This window comes from Haliotis cracherodii, unplaced genomic scaffold, assembly GCF_022045235.1.
Source record: "Haliotis cracherodii isolate W230 unplaced genomic scaffold, xgHalCrac1.p SCAF_2, whole genome shotgun sequence".
Classification (NCBI taxonomy): Eukaryota; Metazoa; Mollusca; class Gastropoda; order Lepetellida; family Haliotidae; genus Haliotis; species Haliotis cracherodii.
Genome location: NW_027266275.1, coordinates 53,362,235 through 53,379,441, shown reverse-complemented (window position 1 = coordinate 53,379,441; position 17,207 = coordinate 53,362,235). Strand labels below are relative to the sequence as shown.

The following is a 17,207-nucleotide window of genomic DNA, read 5'->3' as shown; positions in this document are numbered from 1 at the left end:
ACAATATAATTATTGCAAAATGACACAGTAAGCACAACTATATTCTTATATATAAATTGATATGATTAATAATCAATAATACATGGCAATTGCTTGCACAAAAGAAATCTTTTTGTTTTAAAAGTTTCAAAACATGTTTGTGGACATAAAACCAGATGGGTTTCACAATTAAACAAAGGGAATTAATGAGTTATGATTGCAATACGCATGGGAATTAAAAATAATTCTGTTTATATTTAAGTTTTTAGTAATGTCAATATCAATTTATGCATTTGAAATATTGAATACAAACTGTTAAAGAGTTATCTGTTTCTGTAAATTATATAAATGTAGATTGAACATTTACTGGACATTAATTAGTTGGGGTTTTGTTCATTTCATGACATGATTAAATTGGTACAGTAAAGTAAATAATTCAGTTGAAATATTACACCTCATGCTATCTAATCTGTCAACATTGACAATCAAAATAACAACTGTTCACAATCACAACAGCACAAGTAGATCGAGAGGTCTAATATTTTATTGGAATGCATTTGAGTTCATTACAATTTACATCAAATACGCAACTGATGCAAACTTTTGATTTGTTACGATTGTAAATTCTCAGTAGGTTACAATTTGATACAATATATCAACATATCAATTTAGTTAGTTTCTGACATATATCTGGTCAAAAGGTCAATATTTCGACTTCAAATACAACCCGCAAAGTTATTTAAACTCACAATAAATAGTTTGGCTTAATGGTGTGTAAACAATGAATTATTCTTTACAAGATTTCAGTAGCATTTGTATTAAGTCTGTTTAGCTACCATAAACTGCACTGGGAGTTACCAGGTGGTCATGGATATTTTAAATTGAAATCACAACAGAACGGCCAGATTCAAATTTATATCGGTAAGGAGACCAGTTAACAGTAGAATAGTTTGTCAATAAGAATAATGTTCAATACTTACGATAAATGTACCGGAATGGTTAAATTGTCACAGTTTGTCCCGATTGCGTGCCTTGTTGACATCTCCATGTGTTTCATGTGCTATCCAGCCTTCACCTTCTGCTCTCCAAGCCTCGCTTTCAAACCGGAAGTAGCGAAGTGTGAAAAAGGTCAATAGGCTACATAGTAACATGTAGTGCTCGTATCGCGCATACCACATGCGCCGTCAGTTTAAAGTTGAACCGTCCGGTCAGCGCACCTAGTGGGCTAGGGATGGGAGGATGAATTGAAAAAGATCGCCCATTCTGTCGGCCTTGTACGGTTGCTGCAGTCCTGGTAGCCGGAACTGTACGATCACGAAGATGCCGACGAACAATATGACGTGGTGTAGTTACACGACGTTGACCCGGACGTGGTCGATCTCTGGTGGTTCTTGTCTGCTGGTATCTGCTCAGTAGCCTGTGGACTGTTGAATGATGGCATTGAAATCGTTGTGCAACGACTCTACTTGACGTACCAACTTGAAGCATGCCCAAGGCACGTTCACGTTCCTCTGCTGTTAATCTTGGCATTTCTTGTAGTCACTACCCTTAACGTCTGCAGCAACAAGTGATGTGGCTATTTTAGTCTGTCTTTTATAGCCCTATTCTGCATGCTTCCCGTGAAACAAAACACGTTTTCCATGATGTGCACGCAATTTGTTGCGTTTTGGCGATTTTGCTCGCAATAAAAATTAGGAATGTGTTTTGACGAGCTGTTCTTCTTCATGCTTCGTCCAGAACGTCGTATATTACTCATTCACTTATATATTTTCATATGACTTAAGCCCGGATAAAAATACATCCATTTTCATGGTGGTGCGTTTTCAATGATGTTCAGTATATATAGATAGAGAATTGTTACATAACTATGAATATTCCTGCTTGAATAAAGAGCCTCGGACTAACATCTAGTCTCTGAAATGAACATATTTTACAGAAAAAAACCAGTTGGTAAATTATAGCTATAAAATATAGTAAGAAGGAGCCCCGAGAGTTTCTTCATTTTCAGATACTGCAGTAGTCTAGACTTGCCAAACATTACAGATTTGCATGGGATGTATTGGACATATTTGTTTCAGGGTCTGTATGACAGACTAAAAGACCCGACAATACCGATTATTTGCTCCCTATTTTTCACATGTATGGTGTAATGACTCTTTTGGTTTTTTTCGATTCTTTTAAAGTTTTGGGCATCGGAATATGTCCAATTTCGCACGTCTTTTTCATGTTCCGTCTTACTGTGTGGTCATTGATATCCAACACCAGTTTGTGTGTGTTATTCAGTAAGACTATGGTACCTGTCAAGGTCTCATTGGCCTTAATGGTCTTAATTGGCCTTAATATAACAATTCTCTTTACAGTTTACATTGCCGATGCCGGCGAATTTTGATTATGCACCCATGTCACATACACGTAAATATTTTCAGACAAAATCCTTGTTCATAAGAAATAATATGACCTGAGTGGTCAGAAAGACATATTTTTTCCAACTGTATACTTATTCACGTCAATACATTTCTGTTCACTCCTTTACGAACAAGTTTGTTTACACGTTTTGTATATTTTTATCGACTGTCGGTCATGGCGGAATGGTCGGTACACATGAGAAAACGACAGTGTATATTTCCATTACATTTATGACGTTAATTGAATGAAATTATGACCATCATCACCCTATTCATCTCAGCGTTAATATCGTGCAACTCATATTTTATGCAGTGCTACGGATTGCCAAATATGGCGAGATTAGTAAAGTGGTTACCGCGCTTCTCGAACTTTTTCTGCCATGTTGAACTTCATGCGAATGAAGGCAATTTTTTATTATGCACCCATGTCACATACACGTAACTATTATTATATCAAACAGCCAATTTGAAAAAGAAATCTGATCTGACTGGTCAGAAAGATTTACTTGTCCCCACTGTACAGTTATTGGCGTAAGATCACTAACGTTTCGTCGGCCACGGAAGTTTTTTGTTCAAGTATTAAATATGTTTATTGACTGTGTATCATGGCGATTTAGCACGGCACTAGAGACGAAACGACAGTGCAGATTGTCTTTTTGTTTATGATGCTTATTTACAGAAAATATTCAAATCAAAGATATGGAAAGATAGCTATAATTAATCGTTAATATTAACGTGGTATAGTGTATATTTATGGGCAGGAAGTTCATGATCAAAACCTTAACATAACATAATGCAACTACTGAAAACATCAACATAACTTCTACAATGATGACAGCAATACCTTTTTGTATTTGGGTTAACCGCTTATGGATACGTTGTGCTGTTAAGTTCGATTTCGATTTGTTTTTCCTTTCATTGAAACTGTGATAATGGCGCTGTGATTGGTTTGCTGAAATAGTATTTTCCACGAGTCTAATGTACATGGTACATGCTTTGATTGTTCAAGATAATTGATAACCAATTGTGTATACATATATATCATCAAATACACATTACTTATCTCTTCAGAAAATGGTATATATTATCAGCTCTTATTTCCAACATTCTGCCATGGATGTTAGATCTGATATTAATATTAGATTTACAAATTATTGATGTACACTGTACTCTCGATTAACGTATGATAATATATTGCCAGTCTTCAACTCTTATTTGATATGTCATCTGAAATGTCAGCAATGAGTAAACTTAATTTTATTTGTTTACAATCTACAATTTTATTCAAATAGGCTTATAGACGGTCGGTGATTTCCCGCCGCTGTGAATTTGTCGTCTGGACAGGTGCGCGTGATTTGACCTCGCGTGTTGTGACGTGGTTACGTCACATGAAACAGCTGATCTACTGTTGTGGTAGTATAATGGATACACGTGGTTTCATTTTCCAAATAACAATATTCTCTTTGACCGAACTAGAAAGCATATCTAGTACATCACGATTGGAAAATGTCTACGGCGACCGACGAGTGAAGGAGACCGCTTATCATTTGACTAAAAGTGTTGGAATATTTGACGCAGTTTTCTAATTTTGGCATGTTGACATTTGCTTTTCATATCTGTTTGAAGTCTTGATATTCCCAAAAGTTGGTGACTTTAGATACTGTTGGAAAGACAATCAACTCGAGTTGCATGTTATACAATTTGGTTACACTGTGTGAAGAAATAAAGACGTTGCAACACTTTTGATACAATGTATACGTTTTTGTAACCGCGACGTTAGCACAGTGCGGCACTGAGCGGTATGCAGGCTGACTGACGTCCAGGCACCAAGAGGGTTAAACGTATTTATATGTTATTATCATATTATTATACATGAACTATTCCAGCTAGTTTCCTGGATGATACTCGGTATCTCAATGAGACTATCGTGTAAGATTGAAATGTCCATGTAATAATTAAATTTGGAAGAGGCAATTGTTTATTTTCTCTTCGAATTTGTGTCCCTTGAATATGCAATCGTTTTAGTCGGCGTGTTTGGTTCAGCTTTCATTCGCTGGCGGGTCGTCATGACACCGAACAAGGATTTTACAACGACTTCTTTTAGATTGTTGGCTATCTCCCTTCACTCCTAGATGGCGTTTTCTACTTCCGGAAATTTTGACGCTCGACTGTTGTTGCTGTCATCAACTTCGACTTTTATGTGAAGCGCTCTCTGACGTATGTATTATCTATTCATTTCTAATATGATGTGAGTGTTGTAATTAGCTTTGTGAATGCATTGGTTAATTTGTGTGTAGTTGGTCTACGGTCATAAACAGATTAGCCTCACCGAATCATACCGACGTGCATGTTGCATCTTGTTCGCAAAGTCCATATCACTTTTTGCATCTTCCATAGGTACACTGTTTGGGCGTAATGGACTGAAAATATTTTAAATCTGATTAAGCTTCGAAATTCACAAGATACCCCTCTAAGTGCTTGGGGGTTTGGGGGGTTAATAGGACAGTCCAAGACCCAAGACAATCATAAAAAGGTAATATACATAGATCTATATTGGGAGGGTCATTATAAAATGGGGAGCACCTTTAGAATACAGTACCACAACTTCTCGTGAGGATGATCTCTGCCGTAGGTCACATGTCACAAGACAAGCAACCAGTTTTAGTGAGAATCCGTCGGACGCGAACGTGCGACCTTCGGATTGTTAGCCTGACAGCTAACCGACTGAGCTACGTCCACACTGTTAAACTTAGTGCAAGTTTACCTAGTCATGCCTATGACGTTACGGAACTGTACGAAAAGGGTCGAATAGGTGACAGACACTTACAAAGGTTACGGGTAGGCATGGTGTCTCGTGACTTTAGTCTACGGACACTTACGAATGATCCCGATGGCATTTGGCACACTCGTCCCATTCCGTAATCTACAAGATACCAGGTGGTGAGGAATGAGCCGATATGCTGCGAACTGAAAACGGCTCCAGGCGTCAGACGTCAGACGTCGAACTCGCGAGTGCGCATGAATGATGTGGTATTTAATAATTCGTCGGGTGATTTTTGTGACAGAAAAGTGTGGTAGGGAACACTGTATGGATGATGTGGATAATAGTAAGGAACGATGGAGGAATAAGCATGACTAGTGACGACACAACGGTGAGTTCACTTTTGAATCAGTAATGAAAAATGTAGCCGGTGAAAGTGGCTTGTGTGAATGTTCTAGGACAGTTTCCAGTAGCCAAAATATTCGACACAAAACCATTTCATCCTTTTTACTCAACGTTTTTGTGGGAAGAATATAAGGAGCCGCTATATAATCTACAATAGCCACTAAACGAGTACCTAGCCCCTAACCCTAATGATCGTAAAGGGGTGATTGATCGTAAAGGGGATCCAAGGGTTAAGGATAGACTTAGGCTAATCTAATAGCCACTAAACGGGTTCCTAACCCTAATGACCGTAAAGGGGTGATTTATCGTAAAGGGGATCCAAGGGTTAAGGATAGAGTTCGGGGTAACCTACCCTAACACTGGCGACATTTGGATGTGTTCAGCACCACTATAATATCCCTAACAAACTACATTCTTGTGCATAATAATGAAAATTAATGCACCAAAAAAATAATATATGTATATTAGTTCCCATTTATAACCCTTTTAGCCACTTGAATTACGAGAAAAACGAAATAAAAAATATATAAAAAATAAAAGTGCTTTCGTAAACTAGCGCTTGCTATAAAATGTGCCGCCGCAGGCTATATTCAGTAAACAAATATTCAAAACTCTCCACAGCGCTTGGCGTATTCAATGACATTTCGTGCAGAGATGATAGATCACTGAGAGGAGCTTATGCACACTGGATGACCCCTGACGTCACAGGGCATTGTTTCACCGGTGTGACTGGCAACAAAATACTACAAATTACGTCATAGGGTATGATCACATGTTTGAAAAGTTTGTGGTACTGTATTCTAAAGGTAGGCCTAAAATAGACATTCATAATTATTTATAAAATGCTTCTTCGGTTGTTTGTTTTTCTGGGAGACTTTGTGGAAACATATATCCTTGTGTACTGTTTTTTCGAGCCCCTAAGAAGTATTTCTCATTGCGTGTTTAATAACAATTGTAATACACTAAAATTAAAACCTTACCTTTGATAAAATATATTTCTGTTTACAATTGGATAGTCAAATGACAACATCTTGTCAATATAATCGTGATAATGCTTTGCCAAGTGAGACGAGTCAATCTTGTTACCGTCACCTGATTTCGAGCCCCTCCATGACCATGATGATAGTCAAGTTAAAAATAGGTGCACAACATGATCAGTCACATGACATTACAAACAGGAAGTTCAAAAACAGCAACCTTTATACCATCAGTACATACAAGTGTTCTGATGCAAACTTATCAGATCAAGTTTGTTTAAAATGTGCATTAGTGAAAAAGTAAGTTTTAAGGTATGCTTTCATTACTTATTGAATATCTTACATCATGTAGCTTAATTAGCATCATAACTTCACGACAAACGGCAAACACTTTTATGTCTTCAGTTAGCTTTGAAGTGTCTACCTTGATTACGTCGTTAAGTGCATGGTTACATATTGTTTATTGGCTCGAAAAGAGGTGAAAACATGTTACGTGGGGATAGACAAGCACATGGGGATGGTCATCCAAAAATATGACAAGCATTAGGGGAAAGTTATTATTTTCTATACAATTGTGAATCCAAAATCTCTGACCCACCCATCCCTTTAGTAAACCAGTCCCTTACAAATCATGCTGCAACTAAGAATTACCCTTGCTCAACCATAAAAGCAGCCTAACCATGGATTACACGCAAATAGTCAGTACAGTGTTATCCATATAATATGTATATGCTCTGCAATATTTAATCTGCATGTGCATGTGATGAACAGCTTTACAAACATCATTGAACATGCCCAGTTAATCAATCCAATGTATCTCATCATGTTTGGCTGAATTTACATTCACAACCACTAGAATCAAAATCTTTATGAGATTTTAGAATGAAACATGTAAAATTAGCAACCAGTAATCTCAAGTGTGACAACGGACCAACTGATCGTAGTGTGGCATGTTTAGTGTCCAGCTGAATGCATTTCATTTTGTCACTAAGCTGTCATTGGCATTGAATGTACTTATGCATCATTAAACATGCATGACTCACCATGTTTACTTTTTCTTGTTTTTGCTCATTTCCAGTGATAGCGTCATCATGCAGGTTGAACCCGTTCATATTTTATAATCGAATACTATCATGTCTACTTTGCAGACGTAGAGGTGTGATTATGTAGAACTCATGGAATCACTATTCATTTTGTCCAGGATATTGCTACCGTTGGTGATGACCTGTTAATGAGTTGTCACATTCTACTGTGCCGTTTGTTGATCAACATATGTACAAGATGTAAATATGTCAGTGTCATTAATGTACATGTTATCTGTTGGAGAGGGATCTACCTTTTTGAAGAAAAGATCAAATAAATAATCTGATATGCCTCAACAAGGAAATCTCTTTTCATCACTTTGCAATTTTGTTGCTTTGTGTTTGCTTGGTTATAACAATTGGTTGATTAAGCAGTGAACCACTTTGATTCCCCCTTGTTTACGTACATTTGAACTCTACTGATAAGATGTTGACAAAGTTAAAATTGTATTTACAAGCAAAATGTCAAAATTTGATTTCAAAGGAATAATACATAGTCACACCTCTATAAACTTAATAGATCTTTGTCTTTTAGCTACAATTAATCACTAAATATGCATGATTTACCTTACTCACATATATCCTTCATGTTTCACTTGCACTTGTAGATGTTTAGTTATAGTGTCTGAACCTGCTGTTATTAATGGATATCAATTGGTACTTTGTGTGAAGCCCAGGCTGGGATATTACTGGAATGTTGCTAAAATCGGCATCAAACCATACTCACTCATCAAGTACTGAAGTTGTCTCAAGGCTTTCCACCAATCTTCACTCTTCATCATGTTCATATTAACAGTCACGATGAATGTCTATTTTCACATCTTTTGTCAACTAAACATGCTAAACTGAACATGCTCAATCTGGAAATTGTTGAATTACCTTCGGATTTTGTTCATGCTTAAATTTACAAATTGACACCAAAGCTTCATGACTGTAGCATGTATAGTAATGATACTACATCAGCTTAAATTGTAGTACTGTGTGTAGTATTTGGTATGCTCAAGACATGTTTGAGCATTGTGTGGAATTTGTGTTGCACACACACACACACACACACACACACACACACACACACACACACACACACACACACACACACAATATCCTGGGTTCAAAATGGTTAGGGAAAACAACACATGAAAACATTTGATGAAAAACAAATATGAAAAACAAATTTGAAAAATAATTATGTTTGAGGTTTTACTCTCCCAAAATAAATTGTTCACCACGTTCACTGGACATATTGGATGTACTGAAAATGATATTTCATATTTCGCAAAAAGAATTATTTTTCTCCTTGAAAATGTAAAGAAGTGACTGAAGAAAACATTCTGTCTCTATAAACAAATAATGTGTTTTGCTACTGAATGTTTTCACACTTCTCATTGGGCCTACAACTACAAGATCACTCATTCTGCAACAGTCAAACAGATACAACTTAAACCTGAAAGGGTCTAAAGGACCAACCATCTAATATTTGTGAGGGTAGGGGTGCTGGTCATTTTTATTAGAGATGGAATATTTAGGGAGTGGTGGCTGCCACAAGGCATGTGAAATGTTAGAAGCTGAAAAATTAGTGTTTTTTTATTCACAGCACTTTTTTTTTTCAGGGCATCCTTCATGTTCATGAAACAATTTTTTTTTTTGAAAGGTGTAAAACCTGACGAAAATGTTTGTTCTCTATTTCTTAGTTATTTCTTAAACGTACCAGCACCCACCAACCACAGAATATTAATGGTTGATCCCTAATGTAATACCCAGCTTGTGTGAAGCTTTATTCCATCCAGTAACATGATTCAGCTAGCGCACATTCAAGAAACAGTTTGTGAAATACAAACTCTTTGGTAAGACAGTTCTTTTGAAGTATGAAAAATAAATATACCATTTGTTCATGTTGCCTGCATCAGTTTTGTGTTTAGTGATATCATCATATGATCATCATAGTGAACTTGCACAACCTTTCTAAAATGTTTTTTACTGTTTGTTTTTGTCATACTCACATTTTTGTACCACTTAAACTGGAATGTTAGAACAGGTGCATGTAGTGTGGTGGATACCTCTTGTTCAAGAGGGTTCGTGTGTTGTTGGTTTTGTTACCTATGAAACTATTCTTGCCACTTCAGTTATTTTGTCACTTTTTATTGGTTTTAGTCATCGATTAAATGGTACTATTCATGCTTAGTGGCTGTGATGTTTTTGTCTAGTTAATGTTGTACAAGAAGCCTTGTTTCATTTGCATTGCATGTATTGTGTATACAAATAGTGTCAGGATTATGAAACTAAAACAGAATCATTTTTCATTTATCATATTTATCATTCTTCTAATGAATAGTATCTTTTTTATTATAGAAATTAGCATTATGTTTACCATTGCTTACATCAGTGTTTATGTTTAGTTTACTGGGATCATAATCATGATAATGCAATCAACATGAGTAAAACTGTTTTGATTACACTATTACAGATGCCACTATTTGGAAATAAATTCTCCCCTAAGAAGACACCACCCAGACGGGCCCAGTCTTTGTCCAACCTTCACCTTGATGCCACACAATCAAGAGCAGAGTTTGGCCTTGACTATGGCCCTATCAAGGTCAATCTGGGTGGTAGTGAGGTAGCCTTTGAGAATGGTATCTGGATTCCTGGTAAGAATGTTTTGCAAATAATATTATTGCAAATGATCAACATAAACACAAAAATCATGGGGGTGGTTAGTGCCTAGTGGTTTAAGCGTTCGCTCATCATGCCGAAGACCCAGGTTCGATTCCAGACATGGGTACAATGTGTGAAGTCCATTAATGGTGTCATCCGTTTTAATATTGCTTGATTATTGCTAAAAGCGGCGTAAGACCATACTCACTCACTCACTAAAAATATGTGTTTACTTTTAATATCCGAGGTGGTTGTGATACGTTATCTTGCCTGTCTAAGATGTATCCCTCGATTGTCCAGTGTATTAATTCTCCATTCTATGTTGATTAAAACTTTGGACCAATTCACCACCAGGTATGTCCTCCTTTATCTGGTGTGTAGAATGTCTGCCCGGAAAGCGGAAGGTCGGTGGTTTAGATTCCCTGGCCATGCCTTGTCAACAGACTTTAAAAGATGATTGTTGTTGTTACCCTGCTTGGCACTCGGCATTAAGGGATAAAACAAGGACTTGTCATCTCAGTCAGTGTAATGTGTCTTGAGTGGGGCATCAGTGTTGATGCGTCATGGTATCAATGTGGGATAAAACTATAAAACTGGCATAAGACTGCAGAAGTACAAGCAGCTACCCACACACATGCTCACACATCGCTATATAAGTGTAATCATGGTAATGATCTTGAACACAAGGTTAAACCCCATTTCACCTCACCTCACCTCACCTCACCTCACCATTCACCACCATAGGTTTTGTTTTGGAAGTGACATCTCCACCACCACAATCTCTCCTATCTTAGCACTAAATTTCTCCTGCTTGTGAGAGTATTTTGATCGGATGGCTTTCATTGCTATGCAAATCATGCACAAAACAAAGCTATGGACATATAATACACGAGAGGTCTGAGTATGTCAAAGCTGGGGTTGTCAAAACACTGGGACATCAACAAGTTGTGAATATATGATTCTCTTGATGTCACAAGAAACACCTGACACCTTACTTCACCCATCTTTCTTGTAAAACCATGCAATATTATAATATGCTCTAGTTATCAGCAGTAGCTATCTCATCAGATGTGGATATTCCCTTTGAAGACACTCAGATGTTAATGTACTGATGCTGTGTTACCATGGTTCCAGAGAGCGGAGCTGGTGGAGCCAGTCACAAGGAAGTGAGTCGGCTCCGGAAGCACAACCAACAGCTACAGGAGGAGAACAACCTCCTCAAGTTCAAGATCGACATTCTCCTGGACATGGTCAGTAATCAGGGTAACAGTTGCTCTCAGGGGACGATATCTCAGCCCATGCATGAAGTGAATCTACCGCTTAAATTACCTCTCCCAAGTCAGATTATTATCATGAACTACTGTTAAAGCTTGACTAAACTGGAAAGGTATGTTTTCATATTAAAATATGTCAAATCACAAATTGAAAACATATTTGTCTTATCTCAAAACTACTGAAAACGAAAGACATTACGTAAATAGAAACTCCTTTGTATCAAGTGATGAATGATACAGCACAGGTTGAGTCAGCTATTTTCAGAAGGTTGAAGGGTCAAATTCAAGGATCAAGGATGTTGCATTTGGATCTGCTTATGTTTATTTTATATAGCACATAAACTACACCAAAGTACTTATTGAAATGATATATAAAAACCTCTTGTTGAAATATTATTATTGTTCTGTGTACATGATATATAGCCCAGACATTTGTTGACTAAAAAGATTTGTCATCAGTAAGACAGGTTGTTGTACTCGTTTCCTCTGATGGCACTGCAGGTCAGTAGCCTTCCCAGGGCCTTGCTCTTGTTGTAAAATGGACTAATGTGGGGATTAGATGCTCAGGGTCTATAATGTGGCTGACTGTGCGTCATCATACCTTAATGGCGTGGATCTTCCATGCTATGTTGTTTGTCTTGTCTGGGCTTGATATTTACAGGCTGCCATTACACAACCAGTGCAATAGTGGCGGTGGAGTTAAACAATATTCACTCACTCTCTATATGAATTAGATTTTGGCTTCCCTTCTTTCATCAGTTGATGAGAATAGATTAATTTCATTCTCTAGTTCTAATGACACCTTTTATTCTAGTGTAACGCTATTGGAGTAATCAGGAGTCAGTGACTTTAGCCACTGATCCAAATCCCAAGTCTAGTGAAATTCTGTTGAGGTCTAGTAAGATCAGCTAAAAAGAGTCAAACATTACGGTGAACAAAATAATGATGCTAAGAACCTGGTTTTGTTAAGTGGACTCAAAAGATTTTGCCACAGATAGAGTCAGTTCCATAGATATTAATGATTTTGTATACACTTTGTCCCACCAGCTTGCAGAAACTTCCGCTATGTCACACTTCCATGAGAATGAACTGAAACAGCTCCGGGAGATGAAGTCCAAGAAAAGATGATGACATTGATGAAGCCATTCCTCATGACCCACCACCTGTGTGGTGTTGATACACACCTGCAGCCTCCAGCGTCCCTGACACTCGTCTGACTGTGATACTATTCCGTCCTCATCCATACTGTCCTGAGTGGGCGTGGGTGCCTCTACATACAGGGCACTATTAGACATTGTTACACTCATAATGATCTTCATTCTTGTATATATATATTATGTTTTAGATGGTATTTTTCAGCAAGCGATACATGTTATTATCAGATGAATAAAAAGTATGATAAATGATGTCACATTCTTTTGTCTTGATTTTCTTCATGACAGAATTCCTTCCTAAGCCATGCTGTGTTCCACGGATATTGGGTTTGAATCCCATATTTGGTCCAACAGATCCCTTTGTTTGTCAAAACAATACAATTATTTCCAATGCTCATGTGTTTCATTTATGTTGAAAAGTTTAAAGTTTGACCTTCTGTATCACTTTGGACTTTCTTCACTTATGAAGTTGACATGGTGTGAAAAAACTGTTTAAAGCAGCATTATTCAAAATATTTGCTTTGAATTTTCCCAAAGCAGTTCATAACAGATGCTTGAATCACTTGTGATTTGTATGAATGTAGGAATACTGTTCAAAGAGGTGTTAAACCCCCCAACTCACTCACTTACCGACTTTATAAAAGTACCTTTTTGTAACTGCAATACCTTTGCATAATACTTAAAGTAATACTTATTCAACATTCATTATTTGTTAATAAAATAAGTATTATTTTTAATTCATGCAAAAGAAACAAAGATATCACAAAATTTTCAGAGAATATTAAAAATATATCCAGAAAACTCATTGTATCATATCCAGCTGTTAATGGGGAGCATGGTTTCAGCACAGGCATCCATATGCACAAGGTACAGGTGGCCCATTTGTCTTTGGGGCCACAAAGCACTATGCAGAGTTCTGTCCCTTGGGCGTGCCAGAAACCAATGATCATTGCCCTGATTATGTGTCTAGTTTTTTCAGTACCTTACTGGTGATGTGGGTTTCACCAAAATGGTAAACTCTTAAAGATCTGCATCACTTCGGGATGTGTCTCACTGCAAGCTGACACCCTGTTATAAGACTCCAATACTGTTGAAGACCGCACTCACTCACCCGTCATGCAACACTCAGTTTTATGTGAACTAATGCAGGTGAACTTCTGTACCGCTGGTTCTCTGTTTTATCTCGTGTGTCTATGTTGTGTGGCGCAGATATCGCAAATGGAGAAGGACTGTTAGGATGTTTTTCTCCACGCTCAAGGGGGCACGGTGGCCCAGTCGTCTAAAGCGCCGCGATTCGCTGTGCAGATTTGCGTCCCTTGGGCACGCCAGAAACCTATGGTTGTTCGCCCCAATGTTGTTTCTAGGTTTGTCAGCGCCATACGGTGCTCGTGGGTTTTACCGAAGTGTCTTAGACCTGCATCACTTCGGGCTTTCCTCCCACATTAAGCTGACACGCCGTGATGTAACTGGAATAATGTTAAAAGCGGCCTTAAACCCAACTCACTCACTCACTTCTCCACGCTCAATGGCATCTGTCATCCTTTCTCCAAATGCTGGGCTGCTTGGCCTCCATGATAACAATCACAAAGGATGACAGTTTTGTGAAAACAACAACTTAATTCTTCTCTGTACATTACGGGTACTTGAAAAAAGCAAGGTGATTCAATCTCCGAAGAAAACGAACTGTAGTCCTCATCATCAGTTGAAATAGAATACGAAATATCGCGATGATTAATTAAAGAAGATAGCCGCATGTCTGCTAATACTCATGAAGTGAAAACAAGCCATTCGGTGATAAAGATTTTTTTAACAGTGATACAAAAATTGCCAACTGCGCTTTTCAAGAAATAATCCATTTTGTTAGCGATAAAGATTGTCGTTGAGTTTTGATCACGTGGTTACAATCCGGGTAAGAATCGACAGTCAGGTGACTGAACGGTAGTGTGACTGAACGTGGTCGGCAGTGCTTTAAATACTACATCAATACGTTGTTGCCTAATTCTGGTTTAATGTCAATAAAACTAAATATTACTTTCAATAAAAACGAGTGCTAGCTTCGCCGATTCATTTATCTTATAAAACTATGTTATATCTGTTGAACCTAGCTGCAGTAGTAAATACGGAAATTGTATTTGAAGAGCGGAAGGTACCCTCGAAGTAAAAACTTGATTATATTCGGTCGGACCTGCTCCGAAATGTTTCTGTATATGCTTGAGTGTCGTATGAGGGGCGGTGGGGTAGCCAAGTGGTTAAAACGTTCGCTCGTCACGCCGAAGACCCGGTTTGGATTCCCCACGTGGGTACAATATCTTAAGCCCATTTCTTGTGTACCCCGCAGTGATATTGCTGGAATATTGCTGAAAGCGGCGTAAAAAAACTCACTCACCCACTGAACTGTCATATGGGTAATACTACTTCAAAATGGCCAACATATTAATCCTACAACTATGTTAATGAACAACCCACCACCATCTTCGACCTCGTCTGGTCTGCTCCAAAATGACTCTCTGATATTAAAGTCGCGTCTGCTGAAGCAGTTATGGGTTGATGGGTGTGTTAGAACAACGTTTCTTACAGGGTAAATTCCTAGCTACGGACTGTATATACAATTAGTGACCAATGAGCTCAGCACGGCAGTATTAAATGTAGTGTTATTGAACATAACAACATCATATTTGGTCATTGGTCTGATCAATGTTTTATAACTTCATTGACAAAACCCATACCTGGTAACAGCAGATCGCGCGACACGCCTTGAAAAAGGGATAGTGTTACACCTCCGACAACAATATCAATATCGTTTGTGACCAGCATTAAGGTTGATACAGGCGGAGCAGCGCAGTGGCACTTAAGACACTAGATTATTTAAAACAGCCTGTTCCAAATGTCGATCAAAGATTGGCCCAACTGAGCCAGCGTTATCGGCTATTTCTGGTCGTCTCGTAGGCGTCTCCTTTCTCATCCCAGACATTTTCTGTGGGAGAGAGGTCTGGAGAAACCGCCGTCCATGGCAGTACAGCAATGTTGCGCTGCCTCAAAAAGTCTTATTACACGTACAATGTGTGGGCGGGCAATCTCCTGCTGCAACCTGAAGTTACGTCCCTACATATGCACTAATGGTAGAACATGAGTTATAATTCCACCCCATACATTACACTACCCCCGCAAACTGACTACCTTGAGTACTGTGTCTGAAAGGTCTCCTTGACGCATATAGAAGACCCCTGCACGACCACCAGAGCTGTCCAGATAAAACCTGGACTCACCTGTGAACAGTATACTGCCCTAGTCTTGTCTTCTGACGCTGTCTACACCAAGCTAGGCGTGCCTTACAGTGACGTGGAAGTACAATCGGGGATATCGCTGCAAGTCCATCAGGGCCTGATGCTGTGCTCCCTCAGCCGGTCGCGTAGGGGTCTGCCACTAATTGGTCTCAATCCAGGAATTGTGCGAGATGTTGGATTGTCCAAGCCGTGACAATGCGTAAGCATTATTTACACTTAAAAGTGTTTTTATGGGCACCTGATAGCTAAATAATCATTGTGTGCTGTTTTATAACCGCATCCCACTCCCAATTCAAACGGTTTATCCTTGTTATGGAACAGACAGCGTTGGTGGTCATGTGACGCGTGAAGTTATGCTGGGTTCCGTTCCAGAAAGCAATCTACGGCTACGACTGTCGCAATTCTATGATAAAGTATGTATTGGGAGTTACGATAGTCTTAGCGCGAAGATCGCTTTGTTGAACGGGCCTTGGACTATTTGCTCAACAACAACTGAACCAGAGACAGTAGAAGTCTTGACAATGAAGACTGACAGATATAGTATACCTTTATTATGTAAGACGAATGCATGACGCCAGCTGGATTGGGTGTTGAGCGAGGGGGCTTGTGTTGTTTATAAAATGTAACATGTTTTTAAAAATTCATATTTAAATTTCATAAGTAAAATAACACTGCATAATAAGTTGCAATTTTCCTTTCAATAGACAAAATCAAATTTTATCAGATTTTAAACTTGTGTTATTTTATGTGACCGTTATGACAACATATTAATATAGGTGGCCAGAATGCGGGCATCGGATCAGCCGGTGAACGTCCCACATCTAAACCCCGAAACATGACGAAAAAGACGATTTAAAAATTCCAGGCCCTCTTCTGCACTCTTGGAACACACATAAGGGATTCGAGATAACTTAACACTGTCCAAAGCAGGGGCGGTGGGGTAGCCGAGTGGTTAAAGCGTTATCTCGTCACACCAAAGACCCGGGTTCTATTCCCCACATGGGGTTCAATGTGTGAAGCCCATTTCTGGTGTGTCCCCCGCCGTGATGTTGATGGAATATTGCTAAAAGCGGCGTAAAACAATACTCACTCAAAAGCGAAACGCATTCATTTACAATTTGCCAATATCTGTTGTCATCACTTTTTGAGCAATGTGAGACTGCATTTCCACCCCAATATAAATTACATACTGTTAAAACTACTGAAGACATTCATGACTTATCACAAACTTATG

The 17,207-nt window shown here is 38.4% G+C and overlaps 1 protein-coding gene across 3 annotated transcripts; it reads left to right on the top strand.

Moving 5' to 3' along the window:
* Window positions 1-4,518: 4,518 nt before the first annotated feature.
* On the top strand, window positions 4,519-12,909 carry LOC139469261 (protein chibby homolog 1-like). Of its 3 annotated transcripts, XM_071251403.1 has the most exons (5): window positions 4,519-4,601; window positions 7,606-7,624; window positions 10,074-10,254; window positions 11,396-11,511; window positions 12,583-12,909. In XM_071251403.1, exons 2-5 carry the CDS (start codon window positions 7,619-7,621, stop codon window positions 12,661-12,663), a joined length of 384 nt encoding a protein of 127 aa, XP_071107504.1. In that variant the 5' UTR covers window positions 4,519-4,601; window positions 7,606-7,618; the 3' UTR covers window positions 12,664-12,909. The 3 variants fall into 3 exon arrangements, with proteins under 3 accessions (XP_071107504.1, XP_071107505.1, XP_071107503.1); XM_071251404.1 differs by lacking the exon at window positions 7,606-7,624 and having other exon boundaries at window positions 4,532-4,601; XM_071251402.1 differs by lacking the exons at window positions 4,519-4,601; window positions 7,606-7,624 and having other exon boundaries at window positions 7,744-10,254.
* The last annotated feature ends 4,298 nt before the right edge of the window (window positions 12,910-17,207 follow it).